Source organism: Diadema antillarum, unplaced genomic scaffold (genome assembly GCF_040938485.1).
Source record: "Diadema antillarum isolate AM-2024a unplaced genomic scaffold, OU_Dant_1.0 scf00000013, whole genome shotgun sequence".
In the NCBI taxonomy this organism is placed as follows: Eukaryota; Metazoa; Echinodermata; class Echinoidea; order Diadematoida; family Diadematidae; genus Diadema; species Diadema antillarum.
The window spans coordinates 1,471,067-1,494,496 of record NW_027270902.1 but is presented as its reverse complement, the minus strand read 5'-3'; the positions used below and the strand labels follow the sequence as shown (position 1 = coordinate 1,494,496).

Sequence of the window (23,430 nt, the reverse complement as noted above, 5' to 3'; positions counted from 1 at the left end):
GAATACATCCAAGCCAGGCCAGTCTTCCCACTCAATGGTATCCCCACACTACTGAGTCTCTAAGATGTCATCTATTAAAGGGGCATTCCAGACAATTTTCACAATTTCACATCATGTAGTACATAAATCATCAGCTCCACGTATAGATTTATGGAATTTAATGTGGTCCTTGAGCAGAGAAACCAATAATCTGAAAATTTTAATCAAATTACATTGAACAGTGTTGATGACATAGGAGCCTCACATATTTCAGAAATGTAGCAATGCAATTCCATTACAATACCGCTTGCTTAACAAGTTCACCTGTGTAGAATCTATGCATGCCTTCTTCTTTTGTTCTGCTTCCTTGAGCCCCAACTCATGCATTCTTATGGTGAGGCTGCCATGTCATCATCCTTGTTCATTCCAATTTGTTATAAATTTTGAAAACATTCTTATTCAATGTTTGTCGCAGCTGTCACTTTTCATCTTGTTTTGTCTCCTCTCTCTCTCTCATGTCTATTTTCCCAATTTCTATTTGTTCCTTCCTTCAATGTGCATAGAGACATTAATCTATTTTTTGTGATATGCGCTATACAAATATGGTTTATTATTATCATTATTATTATTATTCCTCATCCCAATCACTATAAATTCTGAAACTCTGTACTCGTATGACAAATTTATGGTTGTTCAAATGTAAAAGTGTGAAAAATCATCCGGAGGTCTCCTTTAACTCGCGACCTTCTCTTCATATTAATCATATCCTTATCTTCACCGAATCTTTACTTTGACTCAGGCACTGACATCTAATCAAGCAGTCACCTGAGGATATCAAATTTTCACCAGTATCATCTGTGACCTAGTGTGTGTTCCTTTCCTTTCTCTTCTAGCTGTGTCAATAAAAGCATGTTTCACATTAATACTGCAGTCCTACCCATTGAACAGAATATTTGGAAAACAATGCTTATACTGTAGCAAACATCAATACTGCTTAAGTGTGCAGACAAGTCAGAAATACAATGTTTTCATGTCACTACAAGAAACATACAAAAAGTGTTAATAGTGGTAACTATGCAGATTGAGTAAAAGCCACAAATGACACGAACTGCAGTCACCACAGGTCCACTCATCTCATATGTATGAAGGGAAAAAAAGAAGATAGCTGCTGAGAGACATCTTGTGTAATGCCAGAATGTCAAGCAACCAAACCTTGGTGAAATTTGAGGGAGACTCATACTGAAAACAAAGATCTCATACTCATAGAATACTGTGAATAATATCTCTAATTTGTAGTCATACATTGTTTGTATGTAGATTTAGTAGTAATAGTGTGGGTCTAAGCTGTAGCATAGTACACATGATATGCTATGTGAGCTCCATGATTCAGATTTCAATTTCAATTCAATTCACAGTATCTGGTGAAGGATTTAAATTCATCAGTAGTATCAGTTCACGTCAGCAAGCTAAAATATCATGTTTCTTGGATTAGTTGGTAAGTGGTCCATGTGATGTGTTTGGGGGCCAACTGGTACATAGAAGTAACTTCACTGCTTTAATTTCTGTGTCAATTCCAGTGTTACTCTGCTGGATTTGCATAAATAAATGGGAGAGCTACAGGAAATTTCACATATGAAATCTGATTTGTAATTATTGATTAGTGAGCATATTGTGAAGAGGATTAAAAGTCATTCCTTTCCTGTGATGCAGGTCATTTCCAAAAGCAATGACCTTATCACTTATATTTCAGAGAATAGCCTTCAGTTTAACATGCAGTCCTCTTATTTCTCCATACATACATAAGTGGAGAAAAGCTACACAGGATCTCCAATAATTTCTTCTCACTAGCAACTTATATAAGAATGAATGACACTCCTTCATTATTGTACAATGGACACATTTGCTGCACGGTCATATAACTTGTTAATTAAAAAATCATATATTCAGAGCTACCAGATAGGTCTGCAGGCATCTTTCAATAATATTCATTTTGCTTTCAGGGCAAAGAAACACCCTTTTCAAGCAATGGCTTTGTAACTTGGCAAAATCATAGTGCAATAGCATATTACATAGTCTTAGTTCAACCACAGAGCGGTTTTATCATGAATGGAACCACCTATGATGTAATGCCGATCTTTGCCTCACGTAACGCTTTGAAGTATTCGCACAGGCTTTAATCATATTCAACAGATACACAATATAAAACATTTCAGCTTTGAGAACAGAGCATTAGATTCTTTACAACCATCTCCAGCAACATGGAGATTGATTCTTTAACTCGTTGAGGACGAGTCCCAAGTATACTCGGGCAAGAGTCTATGGGAAATGCGTGTTGTAGCAAAATCAGCCCGTCCTCAACGGGTTAAAGGGCTAAAGTCACCTCAAGCAAACACTGCTTAAAGTATCAGTTAGGTTATGATGTGTACAACCATACCATTTGCTTGCAAACAGACAAGAATTAAATCCATTTGAATTGTACGATTTATAAGGATTTTACTTCTATAGTGATATCACTATACACTGCTCGTGTCACAAAGGTTTTGATGAATTCCAATATAGAAATGTCCTTTTTGCCACGTTCAAGCAAAAAAAAAATACTGAACATGCAGAGACTCCAACCACAAGCATCCCTCACACACAAGATTCTCCTGCCTGGACCCTCTAACAAACTGGAGACTGATTGCAAGAACTTGTGAATAATATCATATATGTGTAGCGCACATCACAAGCTTGAAAAGTGACGTCCCATGCGGCCGGGGCCCTTGAAGTTTTAGGGTTATAGATGCTCCCTGGTGCTATCCTAACCTTAGTTTTGAATAGGTACATGTATGACAAAACTAAAGTAGACTGAGAAAGCTAAATTTTGAGCAGGAGAAAATACATAAGACTAAGAGGGAAACACAGAGCTACAGCAGGAGAAATCCAAACTCAAGCAGAAGAGTGGGAGATTTTGAGGAAATGGCCTCCAAATGGACAAGTTGGAATCTCTGAGCATTAACAATTTCCTTTGAGGCAAGCTGGTAGAGAGTTCCTAGACCCTTCATGATGACTGTTGGTTTGTAGGATCCTAAATCACTTGACTTCTTTGATCTTTCTAAACCCTTTTTGTAGACACAATTCCAGACAACAATGTGTGCGTGTCTCGCTCTGCATAGGTGAATGAGAAGTAGATGGTAAGATCATGTATAGCATGGTTAGGCCAGTGATGTGAGAGGGGTGTGGAATGAAGGAAGTCACCAATAGTTGAGGCCTCCTCCAAGTGGAGATTCCTCTCTCAGCTGGCCGTACAGTCGTTGCTATGACGAGAACTGCTGCATCGCTGTCTTCACTCTGGACAGGGAGAGAGGGAAAGTAACTGGTAGACTAAGAGCAGACATTGTATGGGACATGGAAAGGACGTAGCAACATAGACTGAGGGTATATTCATGCATACACTCTATATACATTACACGTCATCATTTATTCAAACGGCATATAGACTTGCAGGTGGTGAATGATACTTCAGTAAAGTGCACTCCCATCATTACAAACACAGTTATAACGAAATTCCGGTTTCAATAAAATAAAAATTCAGGTCGCAACATTACCCACTCTATGTATTTTTATTGTTTATTTGTTCAGTTATAAAGAAATTTCAATATAACGAAAGAAAACCACTGGTCCCGAGGACTTCATTATATCGGGAGTCCACTGTAAATGTTTCATATCTGTACAATTGTGTCTCCTTAAGTGGCTTGCTTCTCAGCTGCTTTCTTGGGCAAAACACTTCATACAAAAAGAAAAGCCAAGATTGAAAGGAAAAAGATTCAAAACTGACACTTCTACCTGAACCTGTCCATGAATGTGTGCAAAATATATCTGTGAAGACATGTATTCGTATCATAGTTCCATGTAATTAGGGATAAAACAGATTCAGGTCAGCTGCCATAGTCTGAAGCTGTTGGATGTTCTAAGACCCATGTATGCTGAATGATATACCAGGGCGTGTTTCATAAAGCTGTTCTTAAAGTTACGAATGACTTGAGAATGACTGGAACATGTTCTGATGTGCTATATCAGAATTTCAATAATTCAGCACAAGAACTGATCACCAATCGTTCTTAAAGTTGTTCTTAGCCTAAGAACAACTTGGTAAAACACTACCCAGCTCTCTTCTACGTCTCCCTGAAAACATAGGAGTGATATGGCTGGCATACAGCATCTAGCTGTTGTCAGATATACTCACTTGTCAAAGAGATCAGTATCAGTTGTACTGATTAGAGATTGAAGCTGTTTAAGGACACCATACTCCTTCAGCTTGGCTTGTCTCTCTGATGCACCATCTTCCTGATTCCACACCAAGTTATTGATGCAGTACACTGATGCAATCTGTAGCCTCACGTTGTCATGACGCTGGAGTGACCCCCCCCCAAAAAAAAAAAAAAAAAAAAAAATTGCATGGTAAGTTTTTATTTCCATCATCTACATGACTTTCTGTTCCTTGAGGAAAAACAGAATTATCTACATGACTCCTACATGAAACAGATATGTGGCTACTACTCAGTAAGTGGCCGGAAAGGCACTGTGAAGAAAACGCATAATATAATCAACTAAACAATTTTAGATTTACTCATATTTGAAACAAGAAAAAAAAAATGCAATTAGTCAGCAAAAAGAACATGAAGAGTCTTGCATGGCAAATGTACAAATGTTTGTAATCAGCACAGTCGAGCCCCTTAACCTGTTGAAGACTAGTCCCGAGTATACTCAGGCAGGTGTCTATGAGAAATGCGTGATATGGCAAAAATCTGCCTTCCTCAATGGGTTAATATATAAATGTACACAGCTAAACATGATACCCGAGGATTCAAATTCAGATCCATTACAATAGACAATCACCTACTTTGATGTGAAAATTGCACAAATTGGCTTGCTGTTCTATTGCCTTCTCTGGCAAGGCTTTCAATCTCTGTCTTTGATTGGCATCAAGCAATGGACAACAAGAACAACTCTCTTACTCACCATGTAGCATGTTAGCTTCTTGAGAATGTCTTCATTTGACATGATGACCGCCTTGGCTGTTATGCCATCAGCAATGTTGGCTAGTATACATAATGTCTGCAAATGACACACATACAGATGTTAAGATTAACATAACAGCCAGGCTGATTGAGCACTGGAGCAGTATCTTTAGTGTTATGGAATAAATAATACAATAACAATCCTCACAAAAAAGTCCACACAAACATACTAATATCAATTTATCCAGCACTGACAATGTAACTGAGGAAATATATGATAGCTAAGAATCAAGCATATGAAAGAAAAATGTGGGAACTCAAAGTTCCTGATTTGCCAATCTGTCTACATTTTCATGTCACAGACTATTTGTAACCGTGCATCACAAAACCAATGTCCCATTTTGTCCCATTCATGGCACAGATAGACCCTATTCTTCAGAGCCTCTTTTCTCAGTACACACTTTTCCAGTGTGTTTCTTCCAATATTTAGATAGGTTAGGGTTAAAATCCATTTTAATTGAGTTATACATCATTTTAGAGCTTATGATCTGCTATTTCAGAATCTGCTCTTAACTAAAAACCCATGTCTGGCGACTTTTTGTTGGTTTTGTGATGCAGGGTCACTTTTGCTTTTGAAAGGACATGTTTACATTAAAGAAATATAATGCCATGTTAAATATAAGTTAATTTGATCCATCGTCATAAGTGATGGACATGAGCCCTTGTGAGTTGGCAGATAATATGATACAAGTCTAATGTGATTCCTCACCTGTTCTTTGACCTGAGGGGGATAGTTGCCTTCAAGAATCATGATGACTGCTGTCATGATTTGTGAGCTGTGGGACAGCATGATGTTATCTATGTGCTGCAAAAGGAGAAGACGAAGAAAGAAATTTGTAACTGTAAGAACCATGCTCAGACTCATTAGCTTCTAGCTAAAGTTATGAGGAATACTTCTTGCTGATACAACAGAAGCTATTTTATTATGCCTAAGTAGATCCTTGTCATTTGATTGGTTGTTTGACATTGATCATTCATCCCATTTCACCATGATGTCATCATCTGTGCAATTGTGGCTCCATTTACTGTGCAATTTTGGATCCATACGATTTGCTCCATTGCACGCTCGCCAAGAGCCCAGCACACTACACATGTAAAACGCTCGCATTTGCAGTGTGTATGTGACAGCGCACTAGCGTGAAACACTCAGTGAGAACTCTCTCAATCTCAGATTCTCTCGTTTCTAAATTAATAAAACATTTAATGACAGGAATATATTTTAGGCATTATATAAAACAAATAATAAATGTTTATGAGTGAAATGGACAGAATATTTCATTCGATGAAAGATGAAATTATTGATCCATTCAACAAGGCACAGCCAAGTTAAATGGATCATTTCATCTTTCACCTCATGAAATATTATGTCCATTGCACTCATAAACATTCATTATTTGTATATCAATACATTCCTAACATCAACCTCTGCATCATCTTCATTAATTGAGTGCATGTGAAGATTCTTCTGTCCGAAGTCCATCCATGCTTTTTGGCCCTCACAATCACAATACAATAAATGAGTCAGGAATAGTACGTAAAAAATAGCAGCTGGAGGCAATGATGGGCTGATTACTGCTAAGGCCATCTTAACTTATTTGGGATAAAAGCATACTGACTATTACTTTCTTCTGGGAGAGGCATAATCATATTCAAAGCAAACTTTGACTATACTTTGCTCATCAAAAATATAGAAAACTCCAATAAGTACACAGTGTTCATTCGAAGTACTGCATTTGAAAAGGTAGAGAAGAAATATGAAGTATGGAAGGCCAAACAAGTATCACTTACCACCCTAGTAGAGAGGAGGTTTCTAAGGAGACCAAGAGTCTTCATGAGGATGTCAACATTGGTGTCTGTTAGAAGTCTGAAGAGCTGGTCTGTTCCCATCTTTTCTAGAATACTCGTCTTGATTTTCTCATCGGCCTGAAATGCCATGTTCATCAGTCCCCAGATACCATTGAGTCGCAGCGACGCACTGGGATTGGTCGTCAGTTTGCACAGGATGTCAATGGCTCCTGCTTGGACAATTTTCTGAGGGACAAAAAGATTAAACACATCGCAAATTCAGAAAGTGTAATGAAGTAATAGTACCTTGCAGCAATACCATATAAACATAGTGCAAAGCAATCAATCTTGATTTGTTCTTTTTTTTTATTGCTGTTTGTCATATGTGTTAATCACCATAAAAACTTAACAAAGCTGTCTATCATCAATTTTCTTTTTTTGGAATTTTCATATTTTTGTAAGTCAAACTTTAAAGTGATATATAATTTGTCTCACTTTATCCAAAAAAAAATCAACAACACAAAAACAACAAACTACGACAGAAATGGCAGGAAGAAGGAAACCATATGTATATAGTATTGAGAATTTGGCCTTGTTGATGTTGGGATGAGTGCAAGATTAAGCACTTCAACACCTTGTTTATTCAAAATGGTATAGTAACATGCTTTACCTAAACAAACTTTTTTTTTTTGTTAAAAAACATTCTTAGACTTTCACATCTGGACAGGCAGTAACAAGTTATCATACATTACATCTTCCTAAACTATAGCCAGATGATCATACTTTACTGTTGTATTATATTAAATACAACTTAACTGCTGTCTCATATTGAATATAACTTAACTGTTGTCTCATATTGAACATAATTAGAGTATTGTGGTGACTACTGGTTAACTTCACATATCATGAAGGATTTGGAGCCAGTTCTTCGGGTGCGTGAAATCTTCACATTTATAATTTTGTCACCTGAACATCGATGCTAGTACATGTAGTACATCTATCTGAGGATTTTATTGTAGCTGCTAAAGAAAAAAAAAGAAAAATTATCTGCTGAAGTTATAATCTTCCTAGTATTCCAATCTTCTTAGGACTTGATATGACTTACATCTTTGCTGGGTGAGAATTCCAGAAGAAGATTGCACAATGTTGACGAAGCTACTATCATCAGTTCATCCACACTCTTGTGTTGTAATAACTGCAGAGAGGAATATGAACACACAAATTATGCACAATGTAGCAGCACTGGAACGAGTAGGCAGCAGAAAGAATGCAATGACATGGACAAACCTTTGCAAAACACTTTACTGCCATAAAAGCAATGTATAGAATAATCACACCGATACTTAATGAGGCAACTACTGAAAACTACAATACAATACATCAAATACTGGATACTCTACAGTGTGGAAATTGTCATGAATTCTATGCTTCACTGAACTTGCGTGAAAATAATAACATTCACAAGTACATATTCTTGATCAATAAAGAGGTATGGAATGAAAGGTACTTCTGTGTGAAATTCTGAACAAGTTCAATTAAATTAACCAAGCACTGAAACTAAATTGTTTAAAAGCATTGACTTTTAGAGACTTACTTGATGAATTATTACTGTTTTCCTTCAAAAGGGACAAAAATATCAGAGTACACTGTATTCCATTAATTTGAATGAAATGTTATTAGAAAAGTATGAGTTTACTTCGAACACCTACATCACAGGGATCATGGTATTTTTATGGCTGCCTTTAAATATCTTACCGTTAATTATCACAAGGTTTGAAAGGACAAAGATTCCATGAAGTGGTCATTATGTACTCCACCTACCTCAACCAGTGGTTTCCATACTATGTGATCTTGAAAACTTGTTCTGAGTTGCTGCACTGACCTCGACAAACTGTGAAGACATCTGGGATTAAAGAATTTTGATTGGTGGAGAGAGAGAGAGAGAGAGAGAGAAGGTGGGGGAGGGGAAGAGAACATGGTGATCATGTATCTTGTGAGACACAGAATTCATGAAAGAATAATAAAACTTATATTACATGATAAAGAATTAAAAAAAAAAGCATGGACTGTGACCAGGAACGAAATAGGCTGAGGCCGAATGCTTTCATATCAGATTGCACTGAATTCCCAGCTAAACTAAACAACATGATTTCTTTGACATGGAGTACAATGGAGCGTTCATATTGAAGACAAGATGTTATCTCTTAAAGGAAAACTCAAGATGATTTTCAGACTGTTCAAACGTACAAAGGTGAACTTACTAAGTGAGTTGTATTGTAATGGAATTACACTGCTACATTTCTGAAATATGTGAGCTTCCTTTGTCATCATGCTTGTTCAGTATTATTTGTTTTGGGATTCTCAGAGTATTGGATCCTCTGCTCAAGGACTGCAATAAATTCCACAAATGTATACATGGAGCTGTTGATTTATGTACTACATGATGTGAAATTATGAAAATTGTCTGGACTTTCCCTTTAACCAGTTACTCTAACAATGACTGTTACAATCTGTGGATTTGATCGACCAGAGAGGTCCTTTCTAAAACTTTGAGGAATATGACAATGTCATACCTTGCAGCAGCTAACTGGACTTTGAAGTTCTCTTCCTCTATACATTTCTCAATGATGTCCATCAGGTTTTCTGTTTCAATTATCTGTAGGGGTAAGAACAAGAGTTAATCCATTATACAGGCCATACCTTCATCCTTACAGGTTATACTTCAAAGGGATCGTATAGTTTTGGTTGAGACCTAATTTCAGGTTTCTAACATTTTTTGGTGAGATAATGAGAAACCTCTTATAAAATATGAAAGAGCATGTAATTCTATGAGGAATTCAATGTTTATTTGATGAAAATTGGTTTTGAAATGGCTGAGATATCCAAAAAAGAGCAATTCTAATAAAGTGTGGGACCCACACTTTATTACGATCGCTTTGTTTTACTTTGTTTTTGGATATTTCAGTCATTCCAAACCTGATTTTCATCAAATAAACTTTGAAATCCTCTTAAAATGGTAAGTTCTGTACTATATCATAAGTGTTTTCTTGGTATCTCGCAAAAAGTGAAAAGCCCAATTCTCATCTCCATCAATACTGTGCCATCCCTTTAACCTTTAAAAGTCATGTTTTCCACAAAATGTTCGCTGACTTCTCATGGTTGATCTCAAACAATGTTACCTATGTCTCATCTGTATCATTCCTATTTCGCAAAGATTGATATTGATTTTCATTTGCATTCATACCATGCAGTAAAGCAGAGTATCTGAAAACACAGTCAAATACATACAATAAAATACATATTTTTCATTGAAATATTCCAGTTGGACACAATACTAATTTTAGCACTTATCAGTGATATTTTAACATTTGATTGGGAAACTTTGAAGGCATTTACGTCTATGTACACATAATGGTGACTTTTGATGAAACTTAAGATGAAATTGAAGTTACTCCAAAGTTAGCATCTTCTAAATGTCAGTGTACCAGAATAACATGAATTTCAAAGAATGCAATTTACATGGAAGTTTAATCACTTTAAGGTACACACTTGATCTATTCATACGCTCATCTAAAAATCTTCATGAAAACAACAACAAAATACATTAACACAGAGCTGAAAGTTCCCTTCAGAGAGCAAAAGTATACTCTTGGTCAGTATGGTCAATGGGATGTGAGAAAACTGACCTTCTTCCTAATCTCTTCCTCATTGGCTCCAAGGGAGGCGAAGACTTTGAAGGCAGCCTGACGCAGCTCTCCTTGAATGTGACATCCTTGTTCCTAAAATAGCAAGGGACAAATCACATTCTAAATCAATTCTGTATACAGTCCGCTTTGCATGCATTCAGCAGGCAATTACGGAATCCACCACCATATAGTTAATAACTCATCATATACCAATGTGACATGCAATGTTTAAATTTAATTCTGAATTCTGCCAAAACGAATTCCTCTTTGTTGGTCCCATTGAATTAAGTACACTTGGTTGCACAATGTGCATGCTAATGTAACTTATGATAAATGCAGCCTGGTGAAACTCTAAACTGCTTCAAAGTGAACATACAGAATTAAATTATCACCTGCCTACTTTTACTCCCATTAACCCTTTTTGTGCCCAAGAGTCAAATGTGAACAAAATTCACACACAAACCTATGGACAGGTAATATGATGTGGCAAGTAGAGGGTTAGTCACCTTTTTGCCTGTACTGCTAGGAGTGTACTTGAGGAAGAGAGCCAGAGTTGGGATGAGGTGGTCTGTGATACTGGCAGAGACCTGGAGGGAGACGTCCTCCTCAATGAGGAAAGCCAGAGTCTCTGCTGCCTCCACCCTCTCCTCCACAGACCGGTCTTTTTTACACATCCTAGCCAGGCTGGGAAGCACCTGGTAGTAAACAGCAAAAACACACACAAACATATCAGCAATGACGTCGCAAAGTTTGTAACCCTTTACAGCTCACTGAAATCTAGATTTAACGGATTCCAGTTACAATACTGCAATTGTGTCAATCTTTTTTAACCTAACTAGACCAATATTTCTTCAATGCAGCAACCTATATTACTGCCCTTTTTAAGCAAGTCAGAAAGAATCTGGTCATTATATAAAGTGCAGCATACAGTACAACTCCTTTGAAGCACTCCCCATGTCTAAATTTCGCCCCAAAATCAATCAATTCAATGCAAGCGGGGGAGCGTGTGTCACACATTATCAAACTACGATGAGTTACAAACACCAAATGTGCATTCACTAGTCATAGGTAACACTCATTCTTAGTACAATCAGTGTGAGTAATGAGGTATGAGTCACAGATTCCCAAACTGCTAAATCACAATCATTATCTGTAGAATCATATCAGACTCACCCTCTGTACAATCAATGGACATCGAGGACTGATGGCTCCTGCTCTACACAAATAGCACAAACTGTGTGAAGAGACAAAAAAAAAGTTGACAAAGAAAGCAGATATACAGGTCATGACAGCCATGACAGATGCATAATAACTGTTTATTCTTGGTATCACCAATGCCCAAAAAACTTCTGCACACGCTGCAGAGCCCTGTCACAGATGCACTGTGGGAGTACTGTCACTTCCAGTTGGTTTGCGCAAGTCTCAGTTCCCATGCAATTCAATGCAGTTTTCATCTGCTTTTCGTTTGTTGCTGCTTTTTTCTTCCATTAGAATTAAGCTACAAAAGAGTGTAAAACTTCTAAATTTTACTGACTTGCAGTCGCTAGAGGCATGGTTCATCACTGCAAGGCTTCAATGTGCTGGTCACATGATGGAAAGTGAAGAAATCTTCAACAAAAAATACTCCTGGATAAAGAGGAAACATGAACTGAGCGCATATGTAGCCAAAACCGGTTGTAAGTTTGTCTCATGAGCTATCCCATAATGCATCTAAAGCGATGCTCGCCGCGAGGCACCCAGGTATTGGCGATACCAAGAGTTGGCCAACTGCCATCTAACTATACCTGCATTCAATATAATTAAAGAATCAATAAACAATTATGAGAAATGTCAGTGTCATGTGCACAACAGAAGTAAAACTAAGGAAATTACTTTCTGCTAGATTCAATCAGGAATGTGACATCAGTAGTGGAGCTTGAGAAGATGTGAATTTGTTTTTAACTTATGATGACAAATTAAATTTCATCTAAAGTCCATTTCTGGCATGTTCCGCTGTCCTGTGATATTGTGGATTGTTTACTTTCTGATACAATCCTACTGATATATGTATTTCAGCAGCCACAATTACTGCCACTTCTGCTGCATGATATCTTTAGATTGTGGCTGATTGCTGTATCAATGGTGTCAGGCTTACTGTAAATTCGCGCTCTGCTGAGTAAGATGAGTTTTGTGTGCTTTTAATTCCACAGAATCAAGACATTCACTACTGGAACACACAGCAAGTAAAAATATTTGCATGCTTTTATTTTCACGCTAGTTTCTGGCTGTGCAAAATGCGCAAAATTTCAACAATGCCAAAATTTCCACTTTTACAGTAATACTTCAGAGTAAACACAATTAATCTCTAAAAAGATGTGTGCACATAAATACAGTTGTCACTATGTAATAGTATCATCAGGACAGGCATGCCTACCTTGTAAACATCAATGCAGTATTCTGGGGGCTAAAATGGTGCATTTTTGTTGGAAAACCAATAATTTCATCTTTCCTGCATTAGGCATGTATTGTAATACATATACATGTACAATCTTGGAAAAACAGTATTTTCCACTAAACCTGTCAAATTTTTGGCTAAAAAAGTACAAAATATTACAAAGAACAGTTGGCGTTTCTGTCAGGATGCAAGGAGTGTAAGAAGGCATGCAGAACCTGACTGTCTCACCATTTTGCTGCTGTGAGCTGGATGTTGATAGGAAGGTCACGGGCAAGGAGTCTGCTCAGAAGTGTGGACATGTCCTCTCGGTTGTATTTTGCTTCAAAGAAAACAAGATACAATACAAAAAATCAATCATTCTAAAGGGATCTGACAAAGTCTCACAGCATTTATCAGATGTGTCAAGTCTAAATGAATTCAGAAAATTATCAACATGCAGATAGTGACACTAAACGAATGCCTTCTACTGCATACATGTATGTGAGAAATACTGTTTTTTTGGTGCACAAAGAGTAACAGTGAAATGTCCGAGTTAAATGTAGTCATGCTACAAGATACACATCAGAGAATTCTATACCAATCAATTCTGCATAATTTCACCTGCCAACTCTGTATGTCTACAAAGAGGAATAAACAGAAATATAATCTACAAAATTAGCAAGTTTCCTGCATCTCCTACATATCATCACTAACAGATGTTCATCAAATTAAAAAAAAAATGTTTGAAAAGAGGATCTTCTTCCCTGCACAACAAAATAAAATGTATTTCAGGTAAAAACTGTTGACAGGTGTAGAACTAGTAGAGAACAGACCAGTTTATGCATCTCATAAAAAGCATGCTGTAGTTTGATGGCAGTGTACCATCTTAAAATTCATTCTATATTTTACTTTTAGAGGATGGATTGATTTAAAACAAAAATACAAAAGAACTGAACCAGGAGCATGACTTACCACTGGAGATCTCCCGTGAGACGCAATGGTTCTTGTAACTGAGAGCTGCTAAACACTGAAGGGCTGGTAGACGAATCTGAGCAAGGATTTCAGTTTTAAACAATGAAAAGTTAACTAAACATACACTACAAGTAAATGGATATAAGAAATCAAATGCACGAGTAGTTCTTTTCTCCAACATGTGGTGGCTCCTTTGAGGCAGAACATCATTAGAAAAAAGAAGCATTTCATATTCAGTTTCTGCTACAGTCATGTTAAAGCAAGAGTAAAAGAATAAAGCTTTGTGGACAATCAGGATTTCATTGCTACATTTGCACATTGACAGAGAACTGGTACCACAGTATGCCTGATAATAGATTCTTCCAACACACTCAATGTAAACCATTTGTATCCACAGTATTTACATGGGTTATCTTTCTGTTGGTTCATTGTTGTCAAACAATGGCTACAGCTGGAAGTTCTTTGATATTTTCATGTTAGTGTGTGGAGTGTGTGTGGAGAGATTGCAAACCTTGTTAACTTCTGAACAGAGTAGAGGTGCCAAGACATCCACAGCACCCTGTTGGTATAGCATGTCTTGTTGTTTATTGGTCTGCAAAAACATACAAGGAGAGAGATTAGTTCCTTTTCGCTGGTGAAGCTTATTCAACTACCCAACCAAGCCAAGCAAAACTTGCTTTGCCATATGATGGAAGAGCACAGTTACAAGTTAAAGACCTGGTAATGAGGAGACACCATGGAGTGGGCAGGCTGGCCCGTCTCAGATATATTTGAGAATCCCAGTAATGAATCATGTACAGCTTTAGCACCGTTACTAATGAACATACGCTTCAATGCACATATTCACCAACAGGTGCTATGCATGGTTTTCAAATGTGCCCCGATGGGCAGCAAATGAAAATCAATTCAATCAGATCATCCCAAGCTATTGGGTCTTAAACTGCATTACACCGAAATATGATGACTCTAGCACAGGTCAGCAGCAGAGAAATGTATAGCAGAGACAATGGTTTGTGTCTTGGACTATAAAGCAGAGCCCTGTTTTGTCAAAAGATATAATCAATTCTAAATTCCCTTACCACACAGGCTGCCATAGACTTACCATAGAAATCAACTTTATAATCAATTCTAACTCTTCATAAAACAGGGTCCATAAATGCTATTCTAATCGTAAAGTAACTTTTGGGAGGAAATCAACACTATACTTTAAAAAGTGGGAAAGAAACAAACATACTCGTCACACCTGACAAGCTACACCTAAACATGAAAGAGCAAGGAAGGCCCTAAACATCATGGTACATTGTGAGAATGAAAGAGCAAATCCCTAGACAGTTGGTACTGAGTAACTGTTTCATGTAGCTTACATTACTCTGAATGCATTAAAGATTACTTGAATGACAGAAGACAGCATAACACTTTTAACTTAGGTACAAGTGTAATATGATAACAAAAAGTGTCTGGTACAACATGCAATTGGATATACAACCAGTTAATAGAGAAGCCATAGACTAGTGTATGGAGCTCACCTTGCAGCATTGAGCTAATATGTAGGATACACACTCTTGTGTACACAGTGTCTTGGGAAGCAGGTGGATTAGGTGAGGGATTACTGAGCTGTCCTGGATTGAAAATAATTAAAAGCAAAGAACATCCTAATCATGGAATCTCACACTTTACATCACATGGTGTAAAACCACAGAACATAAAACATGTTAAATGTGGAAGTACAATGTAGCAAAGATAAAGACATATCATATTTGTTTTGCAAAGACTGCGAAATCTGGGAATGACAAAAGCAAGACTGGAAAAGACGGTATCACTGACAAATGATTAGCATAAATACTTCGCATTAACCTTAGTCTAAAACAGAATTTGTCTATGAAATAAACTGATGAACAGAAACATAGCTTAATCATTTCTAAAAACAAATACATGTCAAAACTTTAAGATATTCAAACTAACTGTAAATGCATTTGAATCTGCAGCATACTCAGAACTACAAGAAAGTAGAATTGTTAAGAAGCACTCTGACAAGAGTTGACATATAATCCTCACCTCAAAGACCACATCCTCTACCGGGGCCACTGGACTGGTGAGAATAGTCCTCAGGAATCTCAGACACGCCTCCACAAACCTGATGTCAGGATGTGCAAGGCCTGTGGACAGAAACATCAACATTGACTTCATACAGTCACAACAAGATGTCTTGAGAATTGATCAGTAACATTTCACGTAACAGGATACAAAGAAACACCAGTAATAAAACTTACTTAAATAATTCATTTTCCATTGCTACACTCTTCAGCAAGATATCTCTTTTGCAAAGAATAATTTGAAAACAAAAACTTATCAGTCAACAAACTAAAGATTTGCCTTTTCCTTGAAAATTACACAATTACATTTCACTGCAATTTCATAAAGATTACCAACAACATCTGTAAGCCTGATATTCTTTGGAATTCATTGTCTTGGCTTCAAGGCTCTATTTCCATGAAAATACATGCAGTTGTTATCATTCATTTATGATGTAGGTTTAATTTCTTTTCTTTTCTTGGGATACAGGTTATGTCTGTGCTACATTTTCTCACCTTGGAGCATGACAGCCAGTATCCTCTTGTCAAGCAGCTCTCGTTTATTGTCCTCCGTTCCCTTGGCAAAACTCCCCAGCAACACGGCACACTCCACCAAGATATCAGGAGAAACCCCTTCACTTGTCATGATGTAATGGATTCTAAGACATCAGGACATGGCACAAAGGAAATGTCATTCAATACAGAACATGGAATTTGAAGCATTACAAAAGCAGTAAAATGCAGTTAAAATATAAATTACTATATTATGTCATATATAAAAAATTTGTACACCAGGAGTTACTGACAAGGTATCTGAAATTACCATTGTGTGTCCTTAATTTATGGGATTTTTAAACAATGGACAGCTGGGGAAAACCTCTGCATCCTAGAACATCAAGTGATGCCATGTCATTTACATATAGTGTTATCTCAATCTAGTTCAGTGGTACGGACTGACTGGAGACACTGGTAAACTTACAATGATCTGTTGTGGGTTCTGTCTATTTTTAAAGCTCTTTTTTTTTAAGGAAATGAGGCAATTAAGTAATGAAAAAGGATGAAAGTGTACTCGCCATTTAAGCTGAAAATATATCTTGACCTTTACAGAACTCTGTACAGCAAACCACAGCCATATCAAAGCGGATGGCAGCTATCCACTCACACAAGATCTCACAAACTATTGTGTAATATCTCTCATCTATTTATTTCTTGCTAATCACTGGCACAATTTTCATGCATTGGTTCTTTGCAATTTCCACCTTGGGGTGCACACAGTGTCAGCGTGATCTTACCTGTCTATAGCTCCACACAGCATTAGGCTCGTCTTCTGCTTGTTGCTGCCTATAACAATGTTCTTCATTGACCTGCGCAATGAAATGCATTCAAATGGTTCTCAAATATCATCTATTCCCTCTGATTCCAGGAAGTTGAATTTCATTCACATCAAATGGAAATGCCATGCATGCACTTTCTCCCTGAACTGAGAGCATAAACTTTGCTTGAAACATCGCAATTGTAAGAGATGGAAATTTGGTAATTTGTACAACAAAATTGATGTGAATAATATGATTTTGTGTTGAGCCAGGGTATCACCAATACATTGCATTCATTACATACAGTAAGGACAATTCATATATCAATAAGAATAAACTGAATACAAATAAGCCTGATATCACAACTATCACCAATACAAGTTCATTGAATGCCACATTTTGGGGAGATCAAATGAACTAGAAATTCATACAAAAGCAGATTAGATCATCTCTGTGATTTGTTACAAATTGCCATGTGCACCTAGAAGATGGAGACCACTAGGCTACAATAACTTCATCACAAAGGATAAGTATTTGGACTGTAAACAAACTCTGATACATGTCTTGGAATTGTGTCCTCTTATCTTTCATGTGTGCGCTAACAACTCATAGAATTACTGGAGTAGTTGTAGCAGAAGTTAAAGTAGTTTGTTTACACTCAAGACATGTACATGGACCATTAATTCTATTAAAGGGACGCAGTCCTCACGAAATTAAAAAAAATATGTTGTTGTTGGTACCTCAAATGAACTACTTTCATCAAAAACAAACTTTCAAATAACCAAATAAGCTCGTACATTTCGGTTAAAAAAGTGTGACTCTGCAAATGAGCAAGTCTTGGCGGAGTCATACATCATCGATGCACAACTCTTTCCAGCGGTGTTCTGCTCGTCATGAATACGCTCCCTAGTTATTTATAAATACATGTTTACTATTTATTTTTATATCAATTGCATAAATAAGCTTGAAATATTTTGTCTGAAATAATAAAACCACATATTGTCACATTTTATGAAAAAAATCAGATATGATCATTTTGAACACTTAAATTGGTTTTCTGAGGCACGGCTGTCAACTTGAGAGTAGGGCATCAATGACGTTGCACCTTTTGGTAGGCTCTTACACGATCGCTTGCAGGAATTATTTTTTTAAAATCGCGTACGGAGACAATTTTTGATGTCCACGCGTATAAATTGGTGAAAGGTTATATTTTTTACTCTTCTTAATTATCAGTACAGTGAAAATCTCAGGACTGCTTCCCTTTAACAGTATAACAAAGCTTACAACCACAATATTACACAAATATAATTGTTCTAGTGACAGTTATACTCACTTCAGGTTACATAGCAGCTGATGGGAGTCAGTGACCGTGAGATTGTCAACATAAATCTGACTGAATCCAAGATCCTAAATCGGAGATAAATTAAAGAAATTAAATAAAATCACTTCATTCATCAACACAAATGACATGCTAGACGTTTGCAGAACACTGATTTTAAAGCATCATATATTGCCCATCATCCTGATAATTTCATAAAAGATGTTAGTGATAGCGATTCTTGCTAGGATAGCAACTTCTTGCAGCAATACTGTAGGTAATCAGGAAGAAAGATTTTTATCCCTACAATGTCACTTGGCACTGTAGGAAGAGCTGTAATTATAGCAACATTCTATACAAGTAAATAGAGCAGAGATCTTGAAGAAACTTGACTATGGTTCTGTACATATTGTGCATTCAGATAATGAAAAGTACATTAATGTATCTCATGAAACATTTGAAGTTGCAGGCAGGTGTCCATTAATTACCATTACTGGGGTGATATCATGATACTGTTATTTCAAGTGGATATTTTCACATAGTGACTAATTTTTCATGCTAGGCTGGGTAAGATGAGTTTCCAGTGTTTTCAATTCTGTGGAATCAAGACATTATTAGTGGAACATACGTAAGAGGCAACAGTATTTGCATGCTTCAATTTTTGCGCTAGTTTCTGGTCACGTGAAAAATGCAAAAATCGCCATATACCACAAAAATTTCCAATTTTACAGTAGCTGCATTTATGTTATAAACCGATGACAGACATGAAAGGTGCTACATAACTTTCCTTTACCACTTGCCTGGTTGGGCAAGCAGATTTTCAAAGTGTTGCAGAACACTTGTCACCCCAAAAGAAAGTCAAAAAATATTCAAGAAAATGATGATATAGAAAATCACTTGTAAGTCAAGGGCTTCATAAAATACAATCATTTGAATCAATGACATACGTTGATTAAACACATCTGAGTAATAAACTTGGTTCAATAGAGTGTTGGTCTTGCATTGCATTGGGGCTTCTTCATGTAAGTGTTGGAAAGTTGTGGAAATGAAATTACATTTTGTAATAAACTTGTGCATTCTAAGTTTACTACATTCTCTTTGGGCTTCTGTATGGTTGACTTTGTGGGTTTGCAGAAGGAAAAGCCAAAAAAAAAAGGCTTCAAAACTTTTTGGGTGCTGGATTCGGGCAAGCACATTTTCTCATTGTTCCAAATCACTTGCCCAACTTTGATTTCCACTTGCCCTAGGCAATCAGGCAAACACTTAGATGTAGCACCTTGACAGGGGTCAAAATTCTTGAATTTACATAACATCTACAGTCACTTGGTCTTGGGTTTGAGAAGAATCAGTGGCACTAATGTATTTTTTTCTTTTAATCCATGTAGATCTCAAATTCCACAAAACCAAACTGTACCAAAATCACAGGAAATACTAATAGCTTATCTCCAATGACTCACATATTAAAATTTGAACCGAATGGATTACTGGGAAGCAATGATAGCAGCATCAACTTTCATGCTGCTGCTCAATATAACACACTCATTGCAAACTTGCGTGTTTGTGTGTGTCACCCAAGTGACTGTGTGTTGTTGGGTTTTTTTTTAAGGTGTGCTCTAGCCAACTGTATTTTCAGCCATTTTTTTATTCAACTTGCCATAATCATGTAGTGTTTATACACTGCAAACATACATTATGTATGATTTGGTACTGAAGGGTCTGAAGTTTGCATTGATTTTTAGCTCCCATTCATTGAAAGCCCTATTATCCTCACATTCACATAAAATTGTATGTTGATCTAGATGGCTAGCTTTCAAATTCAATATCAGCTTGTGTAGGCAGCATACACTGCAAAGCTTGCCAAGAGTGAGTTGTTTTGAGCAACATGAAAGTTGATGTAATGTTTCCTGATAACTAATTCAGTTCAAATTTAACAACTTGATTGAAAATATTAAATATGGTACTGACTACAATACTTTTCCTGTGATTTTGGTGCAATTTGGTTTTGTGGATTTTGAGATATAGGGGGTCTATCTAATACATTAGTGTTGAAACTCTAACCTCCTGGCGTGATGAAGGTGATATGGTTAGAATCTACAGAATGTAAAAAGTTCTCCTTCTTCGTACTGTATACTGTAAGGTGTTCTGCGTATGGATATTTTTGCGAATGAGGAGAGGTTACAATTGTACGGGCATTTACGCTAGATGATTTTTACAAATTGACACCTAGGCTATCGTACACAATTTTGTAGAGTGCACTATTACCCAAGCGCATGGCAACATTTTTGCCTGTTGTTGAATTCGTGATCCAACTGTACACTGTATGTATTCCGCAAAATGCACTAAAACCCTCACAAAAATTACAGCTTATTACAGTTTCTTTATCGGCACCCGTACCAAAGTTTGACCTCCTGTGTCAAGGTTCGGCCGTGCACAAAAGCGTAGGTTTCTAGATCTGACAATGTTACAAAATCTGTATATGTACGTGTAGGGGGCCTAGCAGGTGGTCAATGTTGGACGCCGTTGTGGTCAAATTACGTATGGACGGCTTGCATTATGATGTAATAGAATTCTAATGTTAATGCAATGGCAATGTGCCTTAGATTTATAGAATCTGTTTGTATCAACGCTTTGAACTAAAGTCTACAGGTCGACTTAAAGAGTTGATAGAGTTTAGAATGCTACCACTACCACTAACGCGAGTCTGGTCTAAAAGAAGGGCCTATCACAAGAATCATTTGGACAAACACAATAACGTATTCGTAATCAGATCGCAAAAAAAAAAATGCTGATAATCCAGCCATTTTGAGCCACAATCCTGAATTCAATTGAATATGATTCTTTACCATGCTGTTTACGAACGCCTCAAACTCAAGAGGTCAAACAAAGACAGTCAAAGGCAAAATGGCAAAATTAGCCCGACCAGACACCGTGCGAAGCACGTCCCTATTTGTACAGCGACTGGGCTGTGTATGTAATTATGGCAAAATATGCCTGCATTCAATAAAACGATTATCGCAGGTATGCGAAGTATTACTAATACTAGGTAGAGATCTACTGAGGTGTCAGAACTGTTGTTACCCATGCCGATGAAAATCGGCAGGGGGTTTTGTAAAGGGTTCCGTATGTTTGTTTGTTTGTTTGTATACAAGATAACAAGAGAACAGGTTCACGAACGGATTTGCACCAAATGTTCAGGGAATGTTTGGATAGTGACAGGAAAGAATCGATTAGATTTTGGTGATAATCGGTTGACCCCCGCAAATTCTGTGTGACCTTGTAGTTTTGACCCCATGGGGTGACCACTCAAAACATTTTCCCGTTTCTTACTTTGCGATTTTCCACTACCATACGAAAACAGAACTCCCAGACGATGGACTTCGCTGCTCAAATGTTCGTAAAAATTCCAAAATTTACGTTTATTTGAGGGACTAGTCCTTCTGAATTTGTGAAAGTTTGCTTTCCGTCGTCACAAAATGGCCCAATTTGGTGACTTTTCATATCAATATTGATTCTTTTTTTCATTTGGAACAATCCTCAATCACGGAAAAATTTTGCTCGGTCCCAGTCACACTGCAGTGCGTATGCTTCCATTTCGTAGTGCACTAACTATACACAGCCCTGTCTCTGTACACAAGTGTCGATCGTGCTGGCGCACGGGGACGCCGTGCTTTGCACGGCGTCTGGTTGGGCTAGTGTGGTAGTGCAAGCAGCTACACCTACAAAGTATCTCACTGGGCGAAATTTGGACACAGCACCGTCAATATATTTCAAGATCACCGCGTCGCACTCTTTTTCATTGTACTTATTTGTAGAGAGTGTTTTGGTGGAAGTGACGTAAGTTCAAACTTCGGCAATTTTGCTGTTCTTGAACAAAAACAATTAATTTTGTTCTGAGAAACAATCAGAATTATCAGGGAATGTTCGGGTAGTGACAGGGGTTAAGAATCGATTAGATTTTGGTGATGATCAATTGGCCCCTGCAAATTCTATGTGACCTTGTTCTATGTGACCTTGTTGTAGTTTTGACCTCAGGGTCGTTATAGACATTCTAAGTAAATTTATTGCAACTAACTAACGTTTACAGAGACTACACTACTCTGCTGTGGCGCCGCGACATGTAAGGCGTGGGTCTGCCGCCTTTGACGGCCCCTCTAAACTAGTTGTTGTTGTTTTGATTTCAATGACGTGTATCACTCAGAACTGAGCATTTACGCCAACTGACAGAAGCGAGATTAGACTCCACCTAACAAATATAGACACAGGAAAGTAGCTACTGCATGCGTATAATATGCATCAGCTAGTGACCGGAAACCCGATTCATAAATTTAACAGTTACACAGCACACATAACAGTGTCGGCGTACCAACAATATGGGGGTTCTCGAGATCTCTGACTCTGCATCAGCACAATTAACGTTACTCTTTTCATGAAGGTTACAATGTTAAGGTCATGCTTACCATGTTAGAAATGTGAGCTTTCCACCAAAAACTTGAAACTGTGTCCGACGCTTTACGCTGCGATCCTCTCGACTTCCCGTACCCACTCACTCGACCTCGTAGTTCGTAGACGTTTATGCACTGTTAGTACCGCAGCCGCACTCGCCTTTGCATGCATCATGCATGCAAGCGCAACACACAGCGATCACATAAGCGGCGGCTGGCCGCATAAAAAATACGCTGGCCGCTCATGTATGCTGCACTGATCAGCAGGGCACCTACAACACTTTGGTGAGCGCCTCAGTGGGTGGCGTGGCTGGCATACACGCCTGAAAGCTGTGTCAAAAGGGATGCTATCTCATTAATTTGCAATCTAGGGAAGCATACAGTTATATT

General features: G+C 37.5%; 1 protein-coding gene across 1 annotated transcript; it reads right to left on the bottom strand.

The window, feature by feature from the left end:
• Window positions 1–3,275: 3,275 nt before the first annotated feature.
• Window positions 3,276–23,141, bottom strand: LOC139721416 (armadillo repeat-containing protein 8-like). The gene is made up of 20 exons (XM_071632734.1): window positions 23,056–23,141; window positions 18,614–18,687; window positions 17,260–17,331; window positions 16,484–16,626; window positions 15,951–16,051; window positions 15,422–15,514; window positions 14,407–14,487; window positions 13,896–13,971; window positions 13,173–13,263; window positions 11,684–11,744; window positions 11,017–11,205; window positions 10,511–10,603; window positions 9,398–9,480; window positions 8,646–8,727; window positions 7,930–8,019; window positions 6,828–7,070; window positions 5,749–5,844; window positions 4,981–5,076; window positions 4,205–4,371; window positions 3,276–3,309 (listed from the first exon to the last, which is right to left on the bottom strand). Exons 1-20 carry the CDS (start codon window positions 23,056–23,058, stop codon window positions 3,276–3,278), a joined length of 1,968 nt encoding a protein of 655 aa, XP_071488835.1. The 5' UTR covers window positions 23,059–23,141.
• Between the last annotated feature and the right edge of the window lie 289 nt (window positions 23,142–23,430).

What these genes read in the sequence shown, in the direction of transcription:
- LOC139721416 (XM_071632734.1), bottom strand. An exon ending in TAGAGGATGTGGTCTTTGAG is followed by an intron (nt 15,515 to 15,950) that starts GTGAGGATTATA and finishes TTTTCAATCCAG; the next exon opens with GACAGCTCAGTAATCCCTCA. An exon ending in GTCCAGTTAGCTGCTGCAAG is followed by an intron (nt 8,728 to 9,397) that starts GTATGACATTGT and finishes CTTTAATCCCAG; the next exon opens with ATGTCTTCACAGTTTGTCGA.